Source organism: Apostichopus japonicus, chromosome 10, assembly GCF_037975245.1.
Source record: "Apostichopus japonicus isolate 1M-3 chromosome 10, ASM3797524v1, whole genome shotgun sequence".
In the NCBI taxonomy this organism is placed as follows: Eukaryota; Metazoa; Echinodermata; class Holothuroidea; order Aspidochirotida; family Stichopodidae; genus Apostichopus; species Apostichopus japonicus.
In genome coordinates this window covers 6,972,820-6,987,564 of record NC_092570.1, presented here as the reverse complement: position 1 = coordinate 6,987,564, position 14,745 = coordinate 6,972,820, and the positions used below count along the sequence as shown (strand labels likewise).

Here is a 14,745-nt window from a genome sequence, read left to right as displayed (position 1 = left end):
TAAATGTTACTGATTAAAATTATTGATTACACCGCTGACACATCGACACGCTCTGAACTAGGCCTAACTAATCAAACTCCATCGCCTTACCATGGTAGTATTGCTCGGCTATGGGAAATTTGACTAGCGCCCTCTAAAAGATTGTCAGCTAACGCACTACGCGGATCGCCGTTATTAATTGTGAATTCTTGTTTTGGACTAGACAGGAAGATAAAAGGGAGAGTGAAACTTGTTTTTAAATGATTAAATAACATTTTAAGTTATGAAAATAACAACATTTATATATACCCAGTGTAGTGTGATTAATTTTAGTAAATGAATGTAGTGGATATAAGATTACATAAGGTATATATTTACATATTTAAGATTAATATATATATATATATATATATATATATATATATTGTCTACGTTTTACACCTCTTCCATGTTCATTATTATGGAAACGAAAACAAAAATGTTAAAATCTAATCGTGTACATATGTTAGCAATTCAATTAAAGACTTATTGATGACATTATTGAAGAAACCTTTTGTTATCTTTTTCTTCTAAAAATATTTCAACAATGATACCATTCATGCTAATTCATCTAAAAGGTATGTACATTATTGGTTAAAAGAAATGTGATGAAAGACAAATCTAACGTCGACCTGTATTAGTGGCTTGATAGTGATACAATTTTTAAACTTGATCAAGTCTTAATTGTATTTATATGTAGGAACATCTGAAACATGATATTTATTTTTTAAACTTGATCAAGTATTATTTGTAAATGCAGGAACATCTGAAACACGATAACCTTCACAGCCTATAACTTTTCTAAGCGCCTCTTTTACAGTTCATTATAAAAGATCTCAAAAGATTTCATGATGTCAGAGTGTGCTGTCAGAGTCGACATCCCTATACCTCTGCTCCCATGCAGGATCATTTTTTTCCATCCCGTTGTTCAGCTGCAAATAAGTCTTTCGTGGATCAATCAGCATATATCAACAGAGAGAAAGATCAATATTATGATTGTAACAATCACGTTTTGATGTGATTTCTAAAAACCCTTTATAAACGTATTTACACATGGACTATTAGCACCAAACTGATAATATTTGTCTTACACTCGATTCACATTGTATACTGCTGTGTGAACAGAAACAAATAGTTATAATTGGAATGCGTGCTATAAGCAAAAGCTGGATAGATTCTGCAGGAACTTTGAAACACCAATGTAATGTAATAGCAACATAATATGTGCATTATGGTCACATCATGCTCAGCAGTGAAATACAGTATGTACTGGTCGCATTAACTTTCAAAATAACCCGGGTGACGAACGTTGGTTCTATCGAGTATATACGGTGCCTGGTTGATAACAGAACGGGAACGAAGACCTCTGAGCAGGCTAAAATCATACAAGAAGAGTAACGACAGTATTAAATGAAAACGATACTTTTCTTCAATAAGTGAACTTTAAGAAAATAATCTAGGCCTACAACATCGATATGTTTACGCACTTGGAATCACTCAGCGCCATTTTCAAGGTATAATAACAGCCCTTCGAACAAGCATTACAATCGTATACTGTACCAGCAGGTTTCAATATTTGCAGGTGAACGCACTTGGCAGTATCACAAGAGGTTTCTTGGGAGTTTCATCCAGGGATTTGTTAACAACTCCCTGTTTCATCTACCAAGTAAAATGGTTAACTTTTGGCGATTAATAAATCGGGTGAGTTTATTCATTCATCATTTTCAATAGAAAGGAGGAGGAGGCAGGTGGCCTCGGTAGGAATGTGGAGGAGTAGAAAATTGGACTATTCATTGTTAAAGGTATCATTACAGCAGGGGTAATAGCCAGGAGACGCGGCGGGGGGGGGGGGGGTACAGGTAAGGGATTATTAATTCATTAAGGGGGAAGCAGGGGCTTTATGTGTCTTTGAAATCATTTTAAAATATATAAGTTACCATTCTTCAGTTTCAGTATTTGTAACTACGGTATTCATTATTCATTGGTTACGGAAACGAAAGTCTATGGTTATAAACACTTTCGTAGCCCATTTGTTTTGACTGATATTAATGACAACATACATAGCATTCAGGGGAAATATACATACAGTAGGCCTACCAACTTGTCGTTATGGAGATATTGAAAATTGATATTCTAATCCCGACTGAATAAAAAACGTATCGGAACTGACCGCAATATTTCACTAGAATTTTGAACACATATTTGTTTTGCAGTTGTAAGGCTAATTCGGTCAACGAAACTGATTGAAGTTGATAAGTTTTTCCTTTGGCTCAAACATTAATCTAACACGCACTAAAACATCATACGGTGTTACAACGAAAGCAGCGATGTATTCATCGGTGGAACACCGATAATTGTCAACACAAAATGTTCTATGTTTTCTGCCTTCGCGTTGATCGAACGGTACGGGGAGGAATAGAGCAAGCTACGCGTGCTCCACAGCGGATGGGCATAGTGCATTGAAAACTGATAGGCGTGGTATAAACCGCGCAGTTGGCCGCGCGCTTATAAAAAAGAAGAAGAAAGGGCGCGCGCAACAGTTGTGGCATGCAAAGAATCCTAAACGATGCGTTAATAATGCTAGTCGGCCGCGGGTACGGTAACACTGAAACAGTCGAAGTAGAAAGATCGTAGCGAAAGGTCATCGATATGGTTAAATATTTAGGTAACGTACTTTCCTAATTCTACGAGTAGCCCTATTTGTGATTTTCTTCCAAACTTTCCGGTTTTGTTTTTACTTAGCAGCAATTATTTTTTGTAATGCTCGGTGAATTTTATGTTAGCACAGCGGAGCGAAGGCGAGAGTTAGGTTATCATTAATCGTAGCCCCTCTCCTTCCCCATTCCCCACTCGAGTTTCCCATTGGAGGTTTATGTCCCCGGGCAGAAGGAATCCGAAATGGAACATTTTTTTATAACTTTAAGTAAAGCGTGTACATGATCACCCCCCCCCCCCAATGTCTGGTCTCCCATCCCTGTCGGAGCTGCACAACAGTATTCTCGTGCAAACAGGCCTCCCGGTATACCGCTTGGATAGTAACAACACTCTGTCACGCCCTGCTACTACCTGCCCTCCCCCATACCACCCCCATTCCACCCCACCCCTCCCCACACAAAAACACCGATTGATTACACATTTTAATGATATGCACCTCTTTCTTCCTTCCACAAATGGTAAACTTTCAAACGATGGTTGTAAAGAACTAAAAGTTTGAGATGGACCGCAGTTACCTTTTAGAGCGAGGTTACTCGCCGATCGAAACGTTACGAAGACGTGCTTCGGGAGCACAAATCGTTCTAGCAAGATGTCAAAGAAGCAACCGTGAAGTCGTTTTGAAATTTAAAAGGACCGGTCCCCTTGGCAACGAAGTTGATCAAAATGATATTACAGGTTCCATCCAAAATGAGGCGAACATTTTGGCAAATTTAGATCATGTAAATATAATTCAGTTCATCGATTTATTCAAAGTGGGAAAGAATCCTGTGATGGTAATGGAGCATGCTATGGGGGGAACCTTAGCAACATTAATTCGAACCAATAGAAAGCTTCGAAATGACCTCGCCACGAAATTAACCAATCAGCTTGCTAAAGCTATAATTTTCTTGCATAATCACAACATCGCCCACTGCGATATTAAAAGTGAGAACATTTTACTAGACGGAGAAAAGAACGTCAAACTTTGTGATTTTGGATTTGCGGAAGATGTCAGAATTCATTCTGACGGAGAAGTCGTTTGGAAGGGATCTGTCGCTTTTTCCTCGCCAGAGGGTATAACAAGGGTATCACGTGACCTAATGGCAGGAGATGTGTGGTCCTTTGGTGTAGTAGTGTTCAATATGGTAACAGGGTATCTACCATTTGGAAGTCAAGGGGTTGCAGATATACTACATAGGATTGGTGAACCATTGAGATGGCCACGCCCATTGAAAACAGTCAATGACAGATGCAGGGAGTTTGTCGAGATGGTCCTGGAGAGAGATGTTGCTAAGAGACAGACAATGGAACAATTAAAAGATCATCCATGGCTTCTTTAGGGGTATCACTATTATTAAGGAGCATCTTTCTGGGAAGGAAGCGAAGTATGCCATAAAATAAATAGGTTTTACTCATTGCTATTAACAAGTGTGTTTTAAAGGTATGTTGTATTGGTCCCAAATATGCTAGATATTCAAATAAGGTCACTTTGGTCATAATTCTTAAACTGTTTATATTACAACCTTTGAGGAAACTGTCCTCACTGGGACATTCTGTCATCTTGTGTGTTCCTTAAAAATGTCGCAGCACAGTTTGAAGAGTACAGACCTCCAGGAAAGTACTTTTTGAAAACTTCTAGCAATTATAGTGTTCTATAATTTGGGGCCTATACAGACTACCTTTCAGCAGTCTATCTAACCTCACAATGTGAAAATGACGGGTTTGAAATACTTGACGAGGTACAGTTTTGAAACTGCAAAGATTATTTGATGTAGGACTCCAGTGTCAGGAGATATTTGGTCATATAGGATTCTAAACTTCATACAGGCTATAGTAAGTAAAATTTTGTCATGAATGGGAGTAACAGATTATATGTCCTATGTTAATTTAAAAAAAAAAAAAAAAAAAAAAAAAAAAAAAAAAAAAAAAAATCGAAATTGTGTTACTTGAGTCCCTACCCCCCCCCCACCCCACCTTGCTGATGTTCTGGTAGATGGGTTTGTTGGGAAAGGGACAAACTTCTTATTATTAAACTTTTGTTTGTATCTGTTTAAGATGAGAGAAGAGTGGGGTGCTTACACACATAGTTCCATTAGATTCAATGTTCTAAAAGTCAAGAGGGAATCATCTTGATTCGGTCAAAAAGAAGGAAATATAGCTGAGAAGGAATACAACATGTCGTAAATGACGAAATGTTTCGAAACATTCCAAATGTAGCAATGGCTTCTTTGTTTTCTTTATGAAAACCATTTATGTTTGTTTCTTTAGGTAGGTGTGTATTAATCTGGCTATTTCTGAACCAATAAAAGCTTTCATAAATAAATCAATCAATTCAAAACCATTTAACAAAGGACACCATTGTTTCCCTGTCCTTTTACTATTTGTTGTCTTGAGATATCATAAAACATTAATCACCAACAAATGTGAGATTTCTCTCTCAACAAGTAAGTACTTGTACCAATACTATTCCATTTCTTATTTGGGGTGTGGGAGAAGGGGGGGGGTGAGAAGTGGAAACAAATCATCCACACTTTTTCTAACATATATATACCATAAGAAGACAACCAACATTCACATTTGCTGTGCTTCATTAATTTATTTTCAAAGATCATATTTAAGGTTAGGGGAACTGCATAGGACCAAAGAAGAAGTTTAGCCTCAATATCCATTGATGGCATCTGATGTCAGCTTTGAGAATGTTAGCTTAGTCAGGTTTCATAAAACATTACGACTCACCTTGACTGAGAATGCATGGCAAAACCGAGTAACTAGCTACCGCATATTTTCTGTTTTGTGGCAGCAGTGGTATAATGAAGCTCTGCTGTTATAGTGAGGCAAATATATCCAGTTTGTGACACCAACTGTTGCTTCATATGCTTTTTGTCTATCCTGTAAATCTTGAATTGCCCAACCCTGTCCCACATCTCTCATATCTACAGGGGTTACATTGAACAGGCAACATTCCCTTGCTTCCCCCAAGGTTAATAAAACCCACCTATGCCATAAGGCAAGTCATACCATACCTTACCATACCTTAGGAAGGTCGTATAACATCAATTTTCCAAACATGCCCAGTGTTGGTTCTTTAAACTCTACCCAGTAAACTCTTGTTCAAAGTAACACCATTCTGTCAATTCTTCTCGCAAGTTTGGAAGAATTTGTTTGACTTTCTTCAGAGGCAAGACACTGGTAAGATACAATTCATACATTCCACAACTATGTTGAAATTCCTGTGACACATGTTTTTCCCTTCAGAAATATCAGGTTGGGAGCCATTCCCAGGCATGTAATGATCCATCACTGCCAGCTGAAAGAAGAAGGTTCGGTTCCTCCTCGTGCCAGATGTGATTAACTACCCATGATGCCTCTTCTTGTGTGGTAGTGTGACCATCATGGATAAACATAGGTTCTGCTAGCTCTGATTTGCTAGGTTGGCTTTTGAAAGTTGTGATGTCATAGATCTTGATGCAATCATCCCAGCCTATTTGAGAGAGAGAGAGAGAGGGGAGGACATACCAACAAATGTAATACAAAATATTGACACTGAAGGAACAATTTATAAATTTTTGCAGTCATCTATAAGAATGCAACCTAGTCTGCAAATCACAGGAATTAAGCTACTTTTTGTGGTGACTAACTGTTTCAGATTGTTAGTAAATTAAAACTGAAATTTTGCTATTTTAAGATCCATTGCCACATAGATGAGAAACAGGAAGACTAAAGAAGGCAATACATAATGTTCAAGAATTTCATTTTACTGCCCTAAATTTCTCAACAAAATAGGTTTATTAAATATCAATGAAAATGGTCTTCAATTTACTTGTTGTATTCAACTTACCAGATACAGATAGTAAATTTTTCTGTGTCGGTGACCACTGGAATGAGAGAGATGACAACACAATAAAAGTAATTTTCTTAAAAGTCATTGATGGTAAAAAAATCATCTTAATTGAAAAATTGTTTGGAAAAGTAATGAGTTTGAGTTCTTTACATGTGTTTGTACACTTCAAATGTGTCATGCTCAGATTGGAAACATTTTCCTTATCCAATATTGACACTAATAGTATCAAATATGAACAAAATCCTAAGCACATTTAAAGCAGCATTCAGGGTTAAACTCAGCTACAACAGTCACACTAAGAGGTGTGCACAATATACAAAGTAATAAATACTAAACACATGCTACACCCCTTTAAACAATTTCCTTTTTTTTATTTTATTACTTATAAGCAGAATTTTACTCAAAATGTAACATAATGTAATTGATCAAAAAAAGCCACCCTTCCTTTTTTTCCCCCCACCAAATGAAAGTTTTGTAAGAAAGCAAACATTTTGATTGGCATTTGGTCACTCAGACACTTTGTGATATCTAAATGGTAAGAGTGGAAAAGTTAACATCTTCCAATTACTTTTCAGGTACAACTTTACATTGTTATAGGTTTTTTGAATGGGAAAGCATCCAAGAAATTTATCAAAGCCACCTCATAGAAACTGCAATTAAGCATCAGTTTAAGCATCAGTTTATATCAACAATAAGACATTTGACTTAACGAAAGAGAGAGGAACTGTTGATTTATATATTATTGAATCTCATATAAAATATTGCAGAAACTTATATTGGAAATTAGATTTGAAGCCTTGTATCAATCTTTGAACATCTCAACGAGAATAAACGGAACTGAGATTGCCAGTACATAAATCGCTGATGACAAGATTGGTAACTATTTTGCAGTATTTCTTGGATATCTGAAAATAGTTCTGATATATTTTGTAACCAACAATTTTTTGTCAAAAGTTATTTCTTACCCTGATACACGGAGAAAACGCCTTCCTTTTGTTTGTTACTGTTGCACTGCAGAGTGGTTTGTTTACATTCCTGAGGTCATACACGATGACTTCTCCCTTCGGGGACAGCACTGCTGCTAACTTATTTCCGCCATCCTCTGTAACTGTCGTCTCCCTGTTGTGTCTGGACGGGATGTTTATCGAACAAGTCCAAGGCGGCCCTGAAATCGTTCCCATGTTTGGTCTTGATTCTTCATCAGCCTCAGACTTCTGTGAATCTTCTTCAGGATGAGAGATGACTGACTGTGATTTAACACTTGAACTTGTATGTGTGGTAGTTTCTTTGTCTGAGGAATATCTTGTGTCAAACATGCTTAACAGGCCATTAGTAGCATCACATACCAAGATGCTGGATTTATCTGTGAAGTCAATACTCCCAATTGGATGGTTTGAGTTATCTGGAGGAAACAATAGGTTTGTACGTATATCTATGTGATGTGAACATATACACATAGAACATATATATACACACACATATATATATATATATAAACATTGATTTTTATAAAGCTGGTCCGTAAAGGGGTTTAATGAATGACAAGGGACCAACGCAAGGAAAGGAGACAGACAGACAGACCTGCATACATTTGAACAAAGCGTACGAACTTACATTCTGTTGAATGTCAAATTTGCTTAACAAGTAAAGAAACTGGAATCTAAGTGAGATGGTGCTTTCCATAGACCTATGCAACCTCCAGTTGAATTTCTCAGGTATTGGACTGAACTACTTTAAAACCGGTATACAAAAGACAGTCCTTAATATTCAGTACAAACCTTAAAGAAATACTTTCAAAACAAAGTGAGACCACAAAATCTCTATTAAAGGGTTTTATAACATCTTGCCTCACCTTTAACCTTGTTTGACCACAAAGCCTTCCCACTTTCCAAATCCACAACTTCTAGATTTTGAAAGACGCTACCTCTAGCGACCTGAAACTTCTCGTGGGGATTCCCTGCGATAGATGAGCAACAGGTCTCATGCGTAGCATCATATGTTTCTGACCTTTGACCTTTAAAGGAATCCTTTGTCACAATAAAATCCTTGTCTTCTTGTATCTCCCATAGCAACATATCACATGTATCTGATGGGCTTGATGTTACAAAATGTCTGCCAAAACAAAAATAAAAACATAAAAATTTCACCAACTACTGGAAAAGGGATACCACATTGATACAGTAGTGTATAAACTTTGCTGGATTAACTGCTGGTTACTTTAATAAAAGGGTTGTTAAGCATTCTTAGAGATCTGATTTGCTATCTTATTGCCTCTCAACCACATCAAATGTAAAACAAATTCAATACCACTCTCATTCCCCTCATATAAGCTTAGAGGGTATACACTGTCTTTAAAATGAATGTGAGTGTTAATATTTGAGTCTTTTAAGCTGTAAACAGTGCATGAATAAATACCATACTTCTTCATATTCACTTATTTGCTTCTTCTTTGTCCTAGCTATTGTCCTTTTTAAGAAGTACCATATTTCTTCGACTAACTGTGTCCTAGCTATATACTATCAACTGTGTGAATAAAAAACATTCCTGTGAAAATGTATTGGGGACATGGCTCCTGTCCCCCTCCCCCCCCTTCCCTCCCCTACATCCAGTGTTTGGGAACCTGATTGCAAAAAACATAACCAATATACCTACTGCTTACTAACCATGGCCATAGAATGAACAGGTTGATTATGGAAGCCTCCAGACAACATCTTAAAATCTCTATCTTTAGTCAACTTGCTGTAGTCCGTATGTGAAGAAACAAGTTTGGGTGGTAACGACAGAATGAGAACTTCATAACGATTGTTGACTGATGTAGAATCAGCGACAAACACACCTGTCAAGTAAAAAGTAGAATGAACTAGTTTTTAAATAGGTGAACTAAACTACCTTAAAACTATGACTATTCATGAATGTTAAGGGGTGCTAAGGTTGTTAAGGAAATGGAATACAGATATATCTCTGGGGATTGACTGAAAGGCTCTGCAGCAATTAGCTCCAAATGAACGACTAAAAAGAAATTCCAGTTAATTTTCCATTGATTTATTCTCATCTAGGAAAGTAAAGTAATTTTCACACAAAAATTAAGGTTCAATAAAAAAATTGAATCACATGTAGAAATTTAAATCCTGCCAATTAAAATAACATTGCTTAAATGTCTCATTCAGTTTACAAACTAAGCTTACAAACTAAATTACATATGTTCCATACATGACAGTATATTCGGGAAAGTTTTAAACCTCATTGACTGCAAGCAATTTGTACGTGCATAAAATATTCAATTGTGCCGTTATTAGCCTACTTTGAAATTTTCATATTGGAATGTATCAAAAATGTATATAGATTCACACACGAATTTGAGACTCACCTTCTGGTTTGGCCCACTCTAGCACTTTGGTTGGTTGTGAAAGTTCATACATGTGTAAATGTTTGTACCTGTTTCATAGACAAAAAATATCATGTATATATGTCAATAGTAAATGTATTTCTTTCATTTTAATTAGGCCGTGGCTATTCTTACAACTAGTCGTAACAATTATTTATAAACTATTCTTACGACATCGGCGAATTCAAGCGCAGTAAAGTAAATAAAGCAACTTCGCATGTAGTAGGGGTAACCCTAACCCTAAACCTAACCATAAACACTAACCCTAACCCTAACCTTAACCCTAACCGGAAATAATTGCTACTCCTAGTCGTAAAAATAGTACTCCTAGTCGTAAAAATAGCCACGTTAAAGCAACTGCGCATGCGTATTTCGTAAGAATAGCCACTTTGTTTTAATTAAGAACAAAACATTTTCAGTCACACACCAAGTAATACAATATGCGTGAGAGAATTCCCATGCTAAAGCACCTATCACACGATATTATTAACGGTTTTTTTCTTCGTTATATCTCCTTAACCAAGGTCAGGTAGTGTGCCTAACTTATAGCGCTATTAACCTATCTTGAGGTGGGTAACATGTTACTGTAGACAACAAGTCAATCAAACTTCGCGGAAGTGGTCCAATGCCCAAGATGCGACTGACCGAGATAGCGAGTTCGGCTTCTTACATACACATTGCAACAATTTCTACTTAGTACATACTTTTTAAAAGAGTTGATCATCCAGGCCCAGTCATCCTCCATTTCTGTTAATTAATATCAACAGTTTAGAGCGAGATTAAGGTCTTAAAGAAATACATGGATCCCTGTGATCGGCTACTGTAGCAATGCTTGTGACATGGTCGTGATTGTTGTTAGGTTACACCTGCCTTGCCTTCTGCAATCGTGTGCTACCAGCTTTGTCAATCAAGTCTGACTTCCTGCACTATTCAAATCAACCCTTCCCCTCCTCCTTGTCCCCTTCCTCCCTGTCCCTTCTCCCTCCATCCCTTCCCCTCTCCTCTCCCTCTTCTTTCTCCCACTCCTAATGATATAGCTTCTATCTAGTGAACGGGGCTTAATATTTGCAGAATAAAATTGTTTCTTGATGGGCTATTTTCAGTAAATATGTTCACATAGTTTGTAGGAAAGCAAAGCAGCCATGTGAAACGCTTTCATGGGGAGGGAAGTAGGAAGGGTAAGGGGGTAGGGGTAAGGGGAGTAAACCATACGTACCTTTCTACAAGGACTTAAAAATGATCACTGAGTAAAGATTACACATAGACGTTCGAGGAAATCGACAAAAAGACTCTCGCTAAGGGGAGTGAATTAATGCTGTCCACGATCTCCAATTCATTTCTTCTACTTGGCCTCATAAGGACAACAGTAATATTCAGGAAATCGTTTCAACTTGTTCAAATTCCAAACTGAAATTCGAAGAGATACGAGAATTATGTATTTAATTAACTGCAAAATGTCGAATGGAAGAGATCACTAGTTACTTGTCCAAACCAGCTTATGATTTTTCCAGTTTATTAATGTTTCTATAAAAGTACAAGATTTATTCAGTTTGAACATAATAAAATATATTTCGCTAAGGCTGTTATATAGAGAAATATGCTTGTGTATTCAGAGAAACACCCGTTCCAAAATATATTAATCTAGAAATAAAGAAAGGAGAGAGAGAGAGCAGAATTTAAATTGCTTTGTTGTTGTTGTCACTTTGCCATAACGAAACGGCTTTCGTACGTATCCGATTTAATTATGCACAGCGCATTGTAGAGGGTGCTCTTCATTTAAGCTTTCAACAATTTAAGCAGGAACGGTTGTGCTATGTCCCTTGTAGGTTGTAAGGTCGAAGAGAAACTTCACGGACCTGGTATTTTGCAAATAGGAAGAGGGAACTCGTAGATTCTTTAGGCGATGAGGACAGTCTTATGAGCAAACGGAATTGATTATTATTTTTTTTTGGTTTCATCTTGTCTAGTAACTATAGTGCTCCCAGTCGGTCAGCGATGTTTATTTGTGTGTTTGTGTGCATGTCATTACTTGCGATTTCCTTTCTTTTATTGGTCCTGAATTTTCAATCATACCTTTACCTCCACTAAAAGCCCTTCTTATCTACTAAATTGAAGAACCCAAAGAATATGAACCATGTGAAAAAGTGAGCCACTATCTCTGCACAAATGCAGTATTCAGAGTCACTAGTTCTTGGAGTTGCTAGTGTTTGGAGTTACTAGTGTATAAATTAATTAATGTTTAGAGTCACTAATGTTTGGAGGTGCTAGTGTTTAAATTTACTAATATTTAGAGTCATTAGTTTTTGGATGTGCTATTGTTTAGGGGTGCTAGTGTTTAGAGGTATAATAGTGTTTGGAGTTACTAGTGTTTGGAGACAATAGTGTTTTGAGGTACTATCGTTGGAATGTACTAGTGTTGGAAGGTACTCGTGTTTAAATTGACTAATATTTAGTCACTAGTTTTTGGAGGTGCTATGTGTTTAATTTGACTAATATTTAGAGTCATTAGTTTTTGTAGGTGTTAGTGTTTAGAGGTGCTAGTGTTAAGAGGCACTAGTGTTTTGACTTACTAGTGTTTGGAGGTACTAGTGTTGCAAGGTACTAGTGTTGGAAGGTACTGGTGTTAAAATTTACAAATATTTAGACTCACTAGTTTTTGGAGGTGCTAGTGTTTAAATTGACTAATATTTTGAGTCACTAGTTTTTTGGAGGTGGGTGCTAGTGTTTAGAGGTATAGTGTTTAGAGGTGCTAGTGTTTTGACTTACTAGTGGTTGGAGGTACTGGTGTTGGAAGGTGCTGGTGTTTAGATTCACAAATATTTTGAGTCACTAGTTTTTGGAGGTGCTAGTGTTTAAATTGACTAATATTTAGAGTCACTAGTGTTTAGAGGTGCTAGTGTTTAGAGGTATTATTTTTTACTTTAGTGGTTGGAGTTACTAGTGTTGGAAGGTACTAGTGTTTTAATTTACTGTTTAGAGTCCCCAGTGATGGAGGTGCTCGTGTTTGGAGTTACTAGTGTTTGGAGACACTAGTGTTGGGAGGTAGGCCTACTAATGTTGGGTGGTACTTGTGTTTGGAGTTACAGGTGTTTGAGTTTTGTGTGATTTGATGAAATTAACTAATTGTCCTTAAACATCTTACTTAAAATTTCTTTATCTTTCTCTTATTAGCAATACAGAAAATAACAGTTTGAATAGGCAAAATCATTTCTCATTTGAATTAAAATACCTAAGGGCAGCAAAATGTTTGCTAAACATTCAGCATGAGTGACCATTATTTGATATTCTAGCATATATATGTGGGCAACACTGGTCACATGTCAGTCATCTTGTGCAACCTAGCACACTTCCTTTTGCCACATGTATGGACTGAGTGGAGGAGGAATGGTGATTCCCAATTAAACAAGAGGGCAATCCACGACGTTGCATATCTCATCGCCAGCAAAACTACACTAAAAATATACATTTGACCTTAGATCATGTGACCTTTTGACCTCAGTCACCATGGCAACCACATATTTTGATAGTAGCCTACTTGACATTTCCATTATACCTGTGAAGGTTACACATCAATTCAGTTTTTTTTTCATTTAAAAAAATGTTACCATTATCACTCTAGTTCAGACCCACCCACACAACCCACCTCTGCACCTACTTTTCCATCACTTCCAAATAGTTTTAATCACAACATAGATTAAACCTATAGTAGCTTCCATCTTGACTGAAGTAATAGAAGCCATATGTTTCAAATCATAGATGTTACTGTTTCCTCAATTGGTTATCCCCATGGATAATTACCCATCATCGACAGCTGTTATTCAAGTTAGGCTTTTTTTTCAGCTCCAACGCCATACACAACCCATAACATCGACGACATCTTACCCTACACAGACTGAAATATGAGAAAAGTCAGTTATTTTAATTATCTTTACACATGCTTTATTCCATTCCATATTTTCTTTTAAGTTAGATCAATAAAATGAGCATCAAAAAGTTTGAAACATCTGAAAATCAAAAAAAAATTATTATGCCGAACTTAACTGGAAAAGTGATCAAAAAAAAATTAGAAAAAAAAACCCATTGCACATGTTTATAAATCTGTTTGCAATTTGTCGATTCTGTTTTCATAACTTGTACTTCAAGGACTGCTTGGTCGTACCTTCATCTGGGATTTACTGGCATGGAATGGACTGAAGTAGAATTGATCTCTATCCTGACCGTTGAGATTAGAATAAAAGCAATCATTATACCACCAGCCACCGGTGCCGATCACGGCGCAGTTACCCTCAAGCCTGTTATCATTGTCCCGGTCATAGGTCGTGAATGGCATGTCATTGTGACTAGTTAAAGCATTAACTGTAATGATAAGGAAAAAAAGGGAAGAAGAAATTGACTATCGATTTATTTCAATGAACGACAGCTGTATGTGGTTTGAAAAGTAACATAGGTTTGCTGTCATTAGTTTAGAGGATTAAATTTTATGCTAAATCTTTGACCTCCACTAAACAGAACAAAGTTCCATTACTCAATATAACACATCCACATGGTAAGTATGAGAAGTAACCATGCTTCCTAACTTGAGATATAGTGTTTACAAAGTTTTCAGATTTGGACATCTGGTGACCTCAGATGACCTTTGGCCCCCAACAAAAACAATATGGTTCTTTCTCTCAATGTGACATATATGGATACCGTGAATGAAAAGTATCCATGATTCCCATCTTGAGATATCATGTTCACAAGGTTTTCAGTTTTTGATGTCTGGTGACGTCAGATGATCTTTGACTTTCACAAAAAACAATAGGTT

At 36.8% G+C, this 14,745-nt stretch overlaps 3 protein-coding genes across 4 annotated transcripts in view; 1 reads left to right on the top strand and 2 right to left on the bottom strand.

Moving 5' to 3' along the window:
* Positions 1-3,173: 3,173 nt before the first annotated feature.
* Positions 3,174-4,622, top strand: LOC139975132 (testis-specific serine/threonine-protein kinase 3-like). Its single transcript, XM_071982772.1, has one exon. The coding sequence runs from the start codon at positions 3,234-3,236 to the stop codon at positions 4,050-4,052; it is 819 nt and encodes a 272-aa protein (XP_071838873.1). The 5' UTR covers positions 3,174-3,233; the 3' UTR covers positions 4,053-4,622.
* Positions 4,619-11,091, bottom strand: LOC139975131 (WD repeat-containing protein 73-like). 2 transcript variants are annotated; one of them, XM_071982770.1, is made up of 7 exons: positions 10,643-11,091; positions 9,921-9,988; positions 9,206-9,389; positions 8,406-8,665; positions 7,519-7,955; positions 6,551-6,587; positions 4,619-6,193 (listed from the first exon to the last, which is right to left on the bottom strand). In XM_071982770.1, the coding sequence occupies exons 1-7, from the start codon at positions 10,681-10,683 to the stop codon at positions 5,973-5,975; spliced, it is 1,248 nt and encodes a 415-aa protein (XP_071838871.1). In that variant the 5' UTR covers positions 10,684-11,091; the 3' UTR covers positions 4,619-5,972. The 2 variants fall into 2 exon arrangements, with proteins under 2 accessions (XP_071838871.1, XP_071838872.1); XM_071982771.1 differs by lacking the exon at positions 10,643-11,091 and adding an exon at positions 10,366-10,526.
* Positions 11,092-14,007: 2,916 nt separating this feature from the next.
* The window catches only part of LOC139975130 (IgGFc-binding protein-like), a 42,876-nt gene continuing 42,138 nt past the window's right edge, over positions 14,008-14,745 (bottom strand). The window contains exon 46 of the mRNA XM_071982769.1: positions 14,008-14,294. Within this exon, the coding sequence (XP_071838870.1) occupies positions 14,077-14,294 (218 nt within the window). The 3' untranslated portion in view covers positions 14,008-14,076. The remainder of the gene's footprint in view (positions 14,295-14,745) is intronic.

Coding starts and splice junctions, on each gene's coding strand:
- LOC139975132 (XM_071982772.1), top strand. CDS start 3,234: ATGGACCGCAGTTACCTTTTAGAGCGAGGTTACTCGCCGATCGAAACG.
- LOC139975131 (XM_071982770.1), bottom strand. CDS start 10,683: ATGGAGGATGACTGGGCCTGGATGATCAACTCTTTTAAAAA. Junction 6,588..7,518: donor CGTTTTCTCCGTGTATCAGG/GTAAGAAATAAC, acceptor CTCTCATTCCAG/TGGTCACCGACACAGAAAAA. Junction 6,194..6,550: donor AAATTTACTATCTGTATCTG/GTAAGTTGAATA, acceptor TCTCTCAAATAG/GCTGGGATGATTGCATCAAG.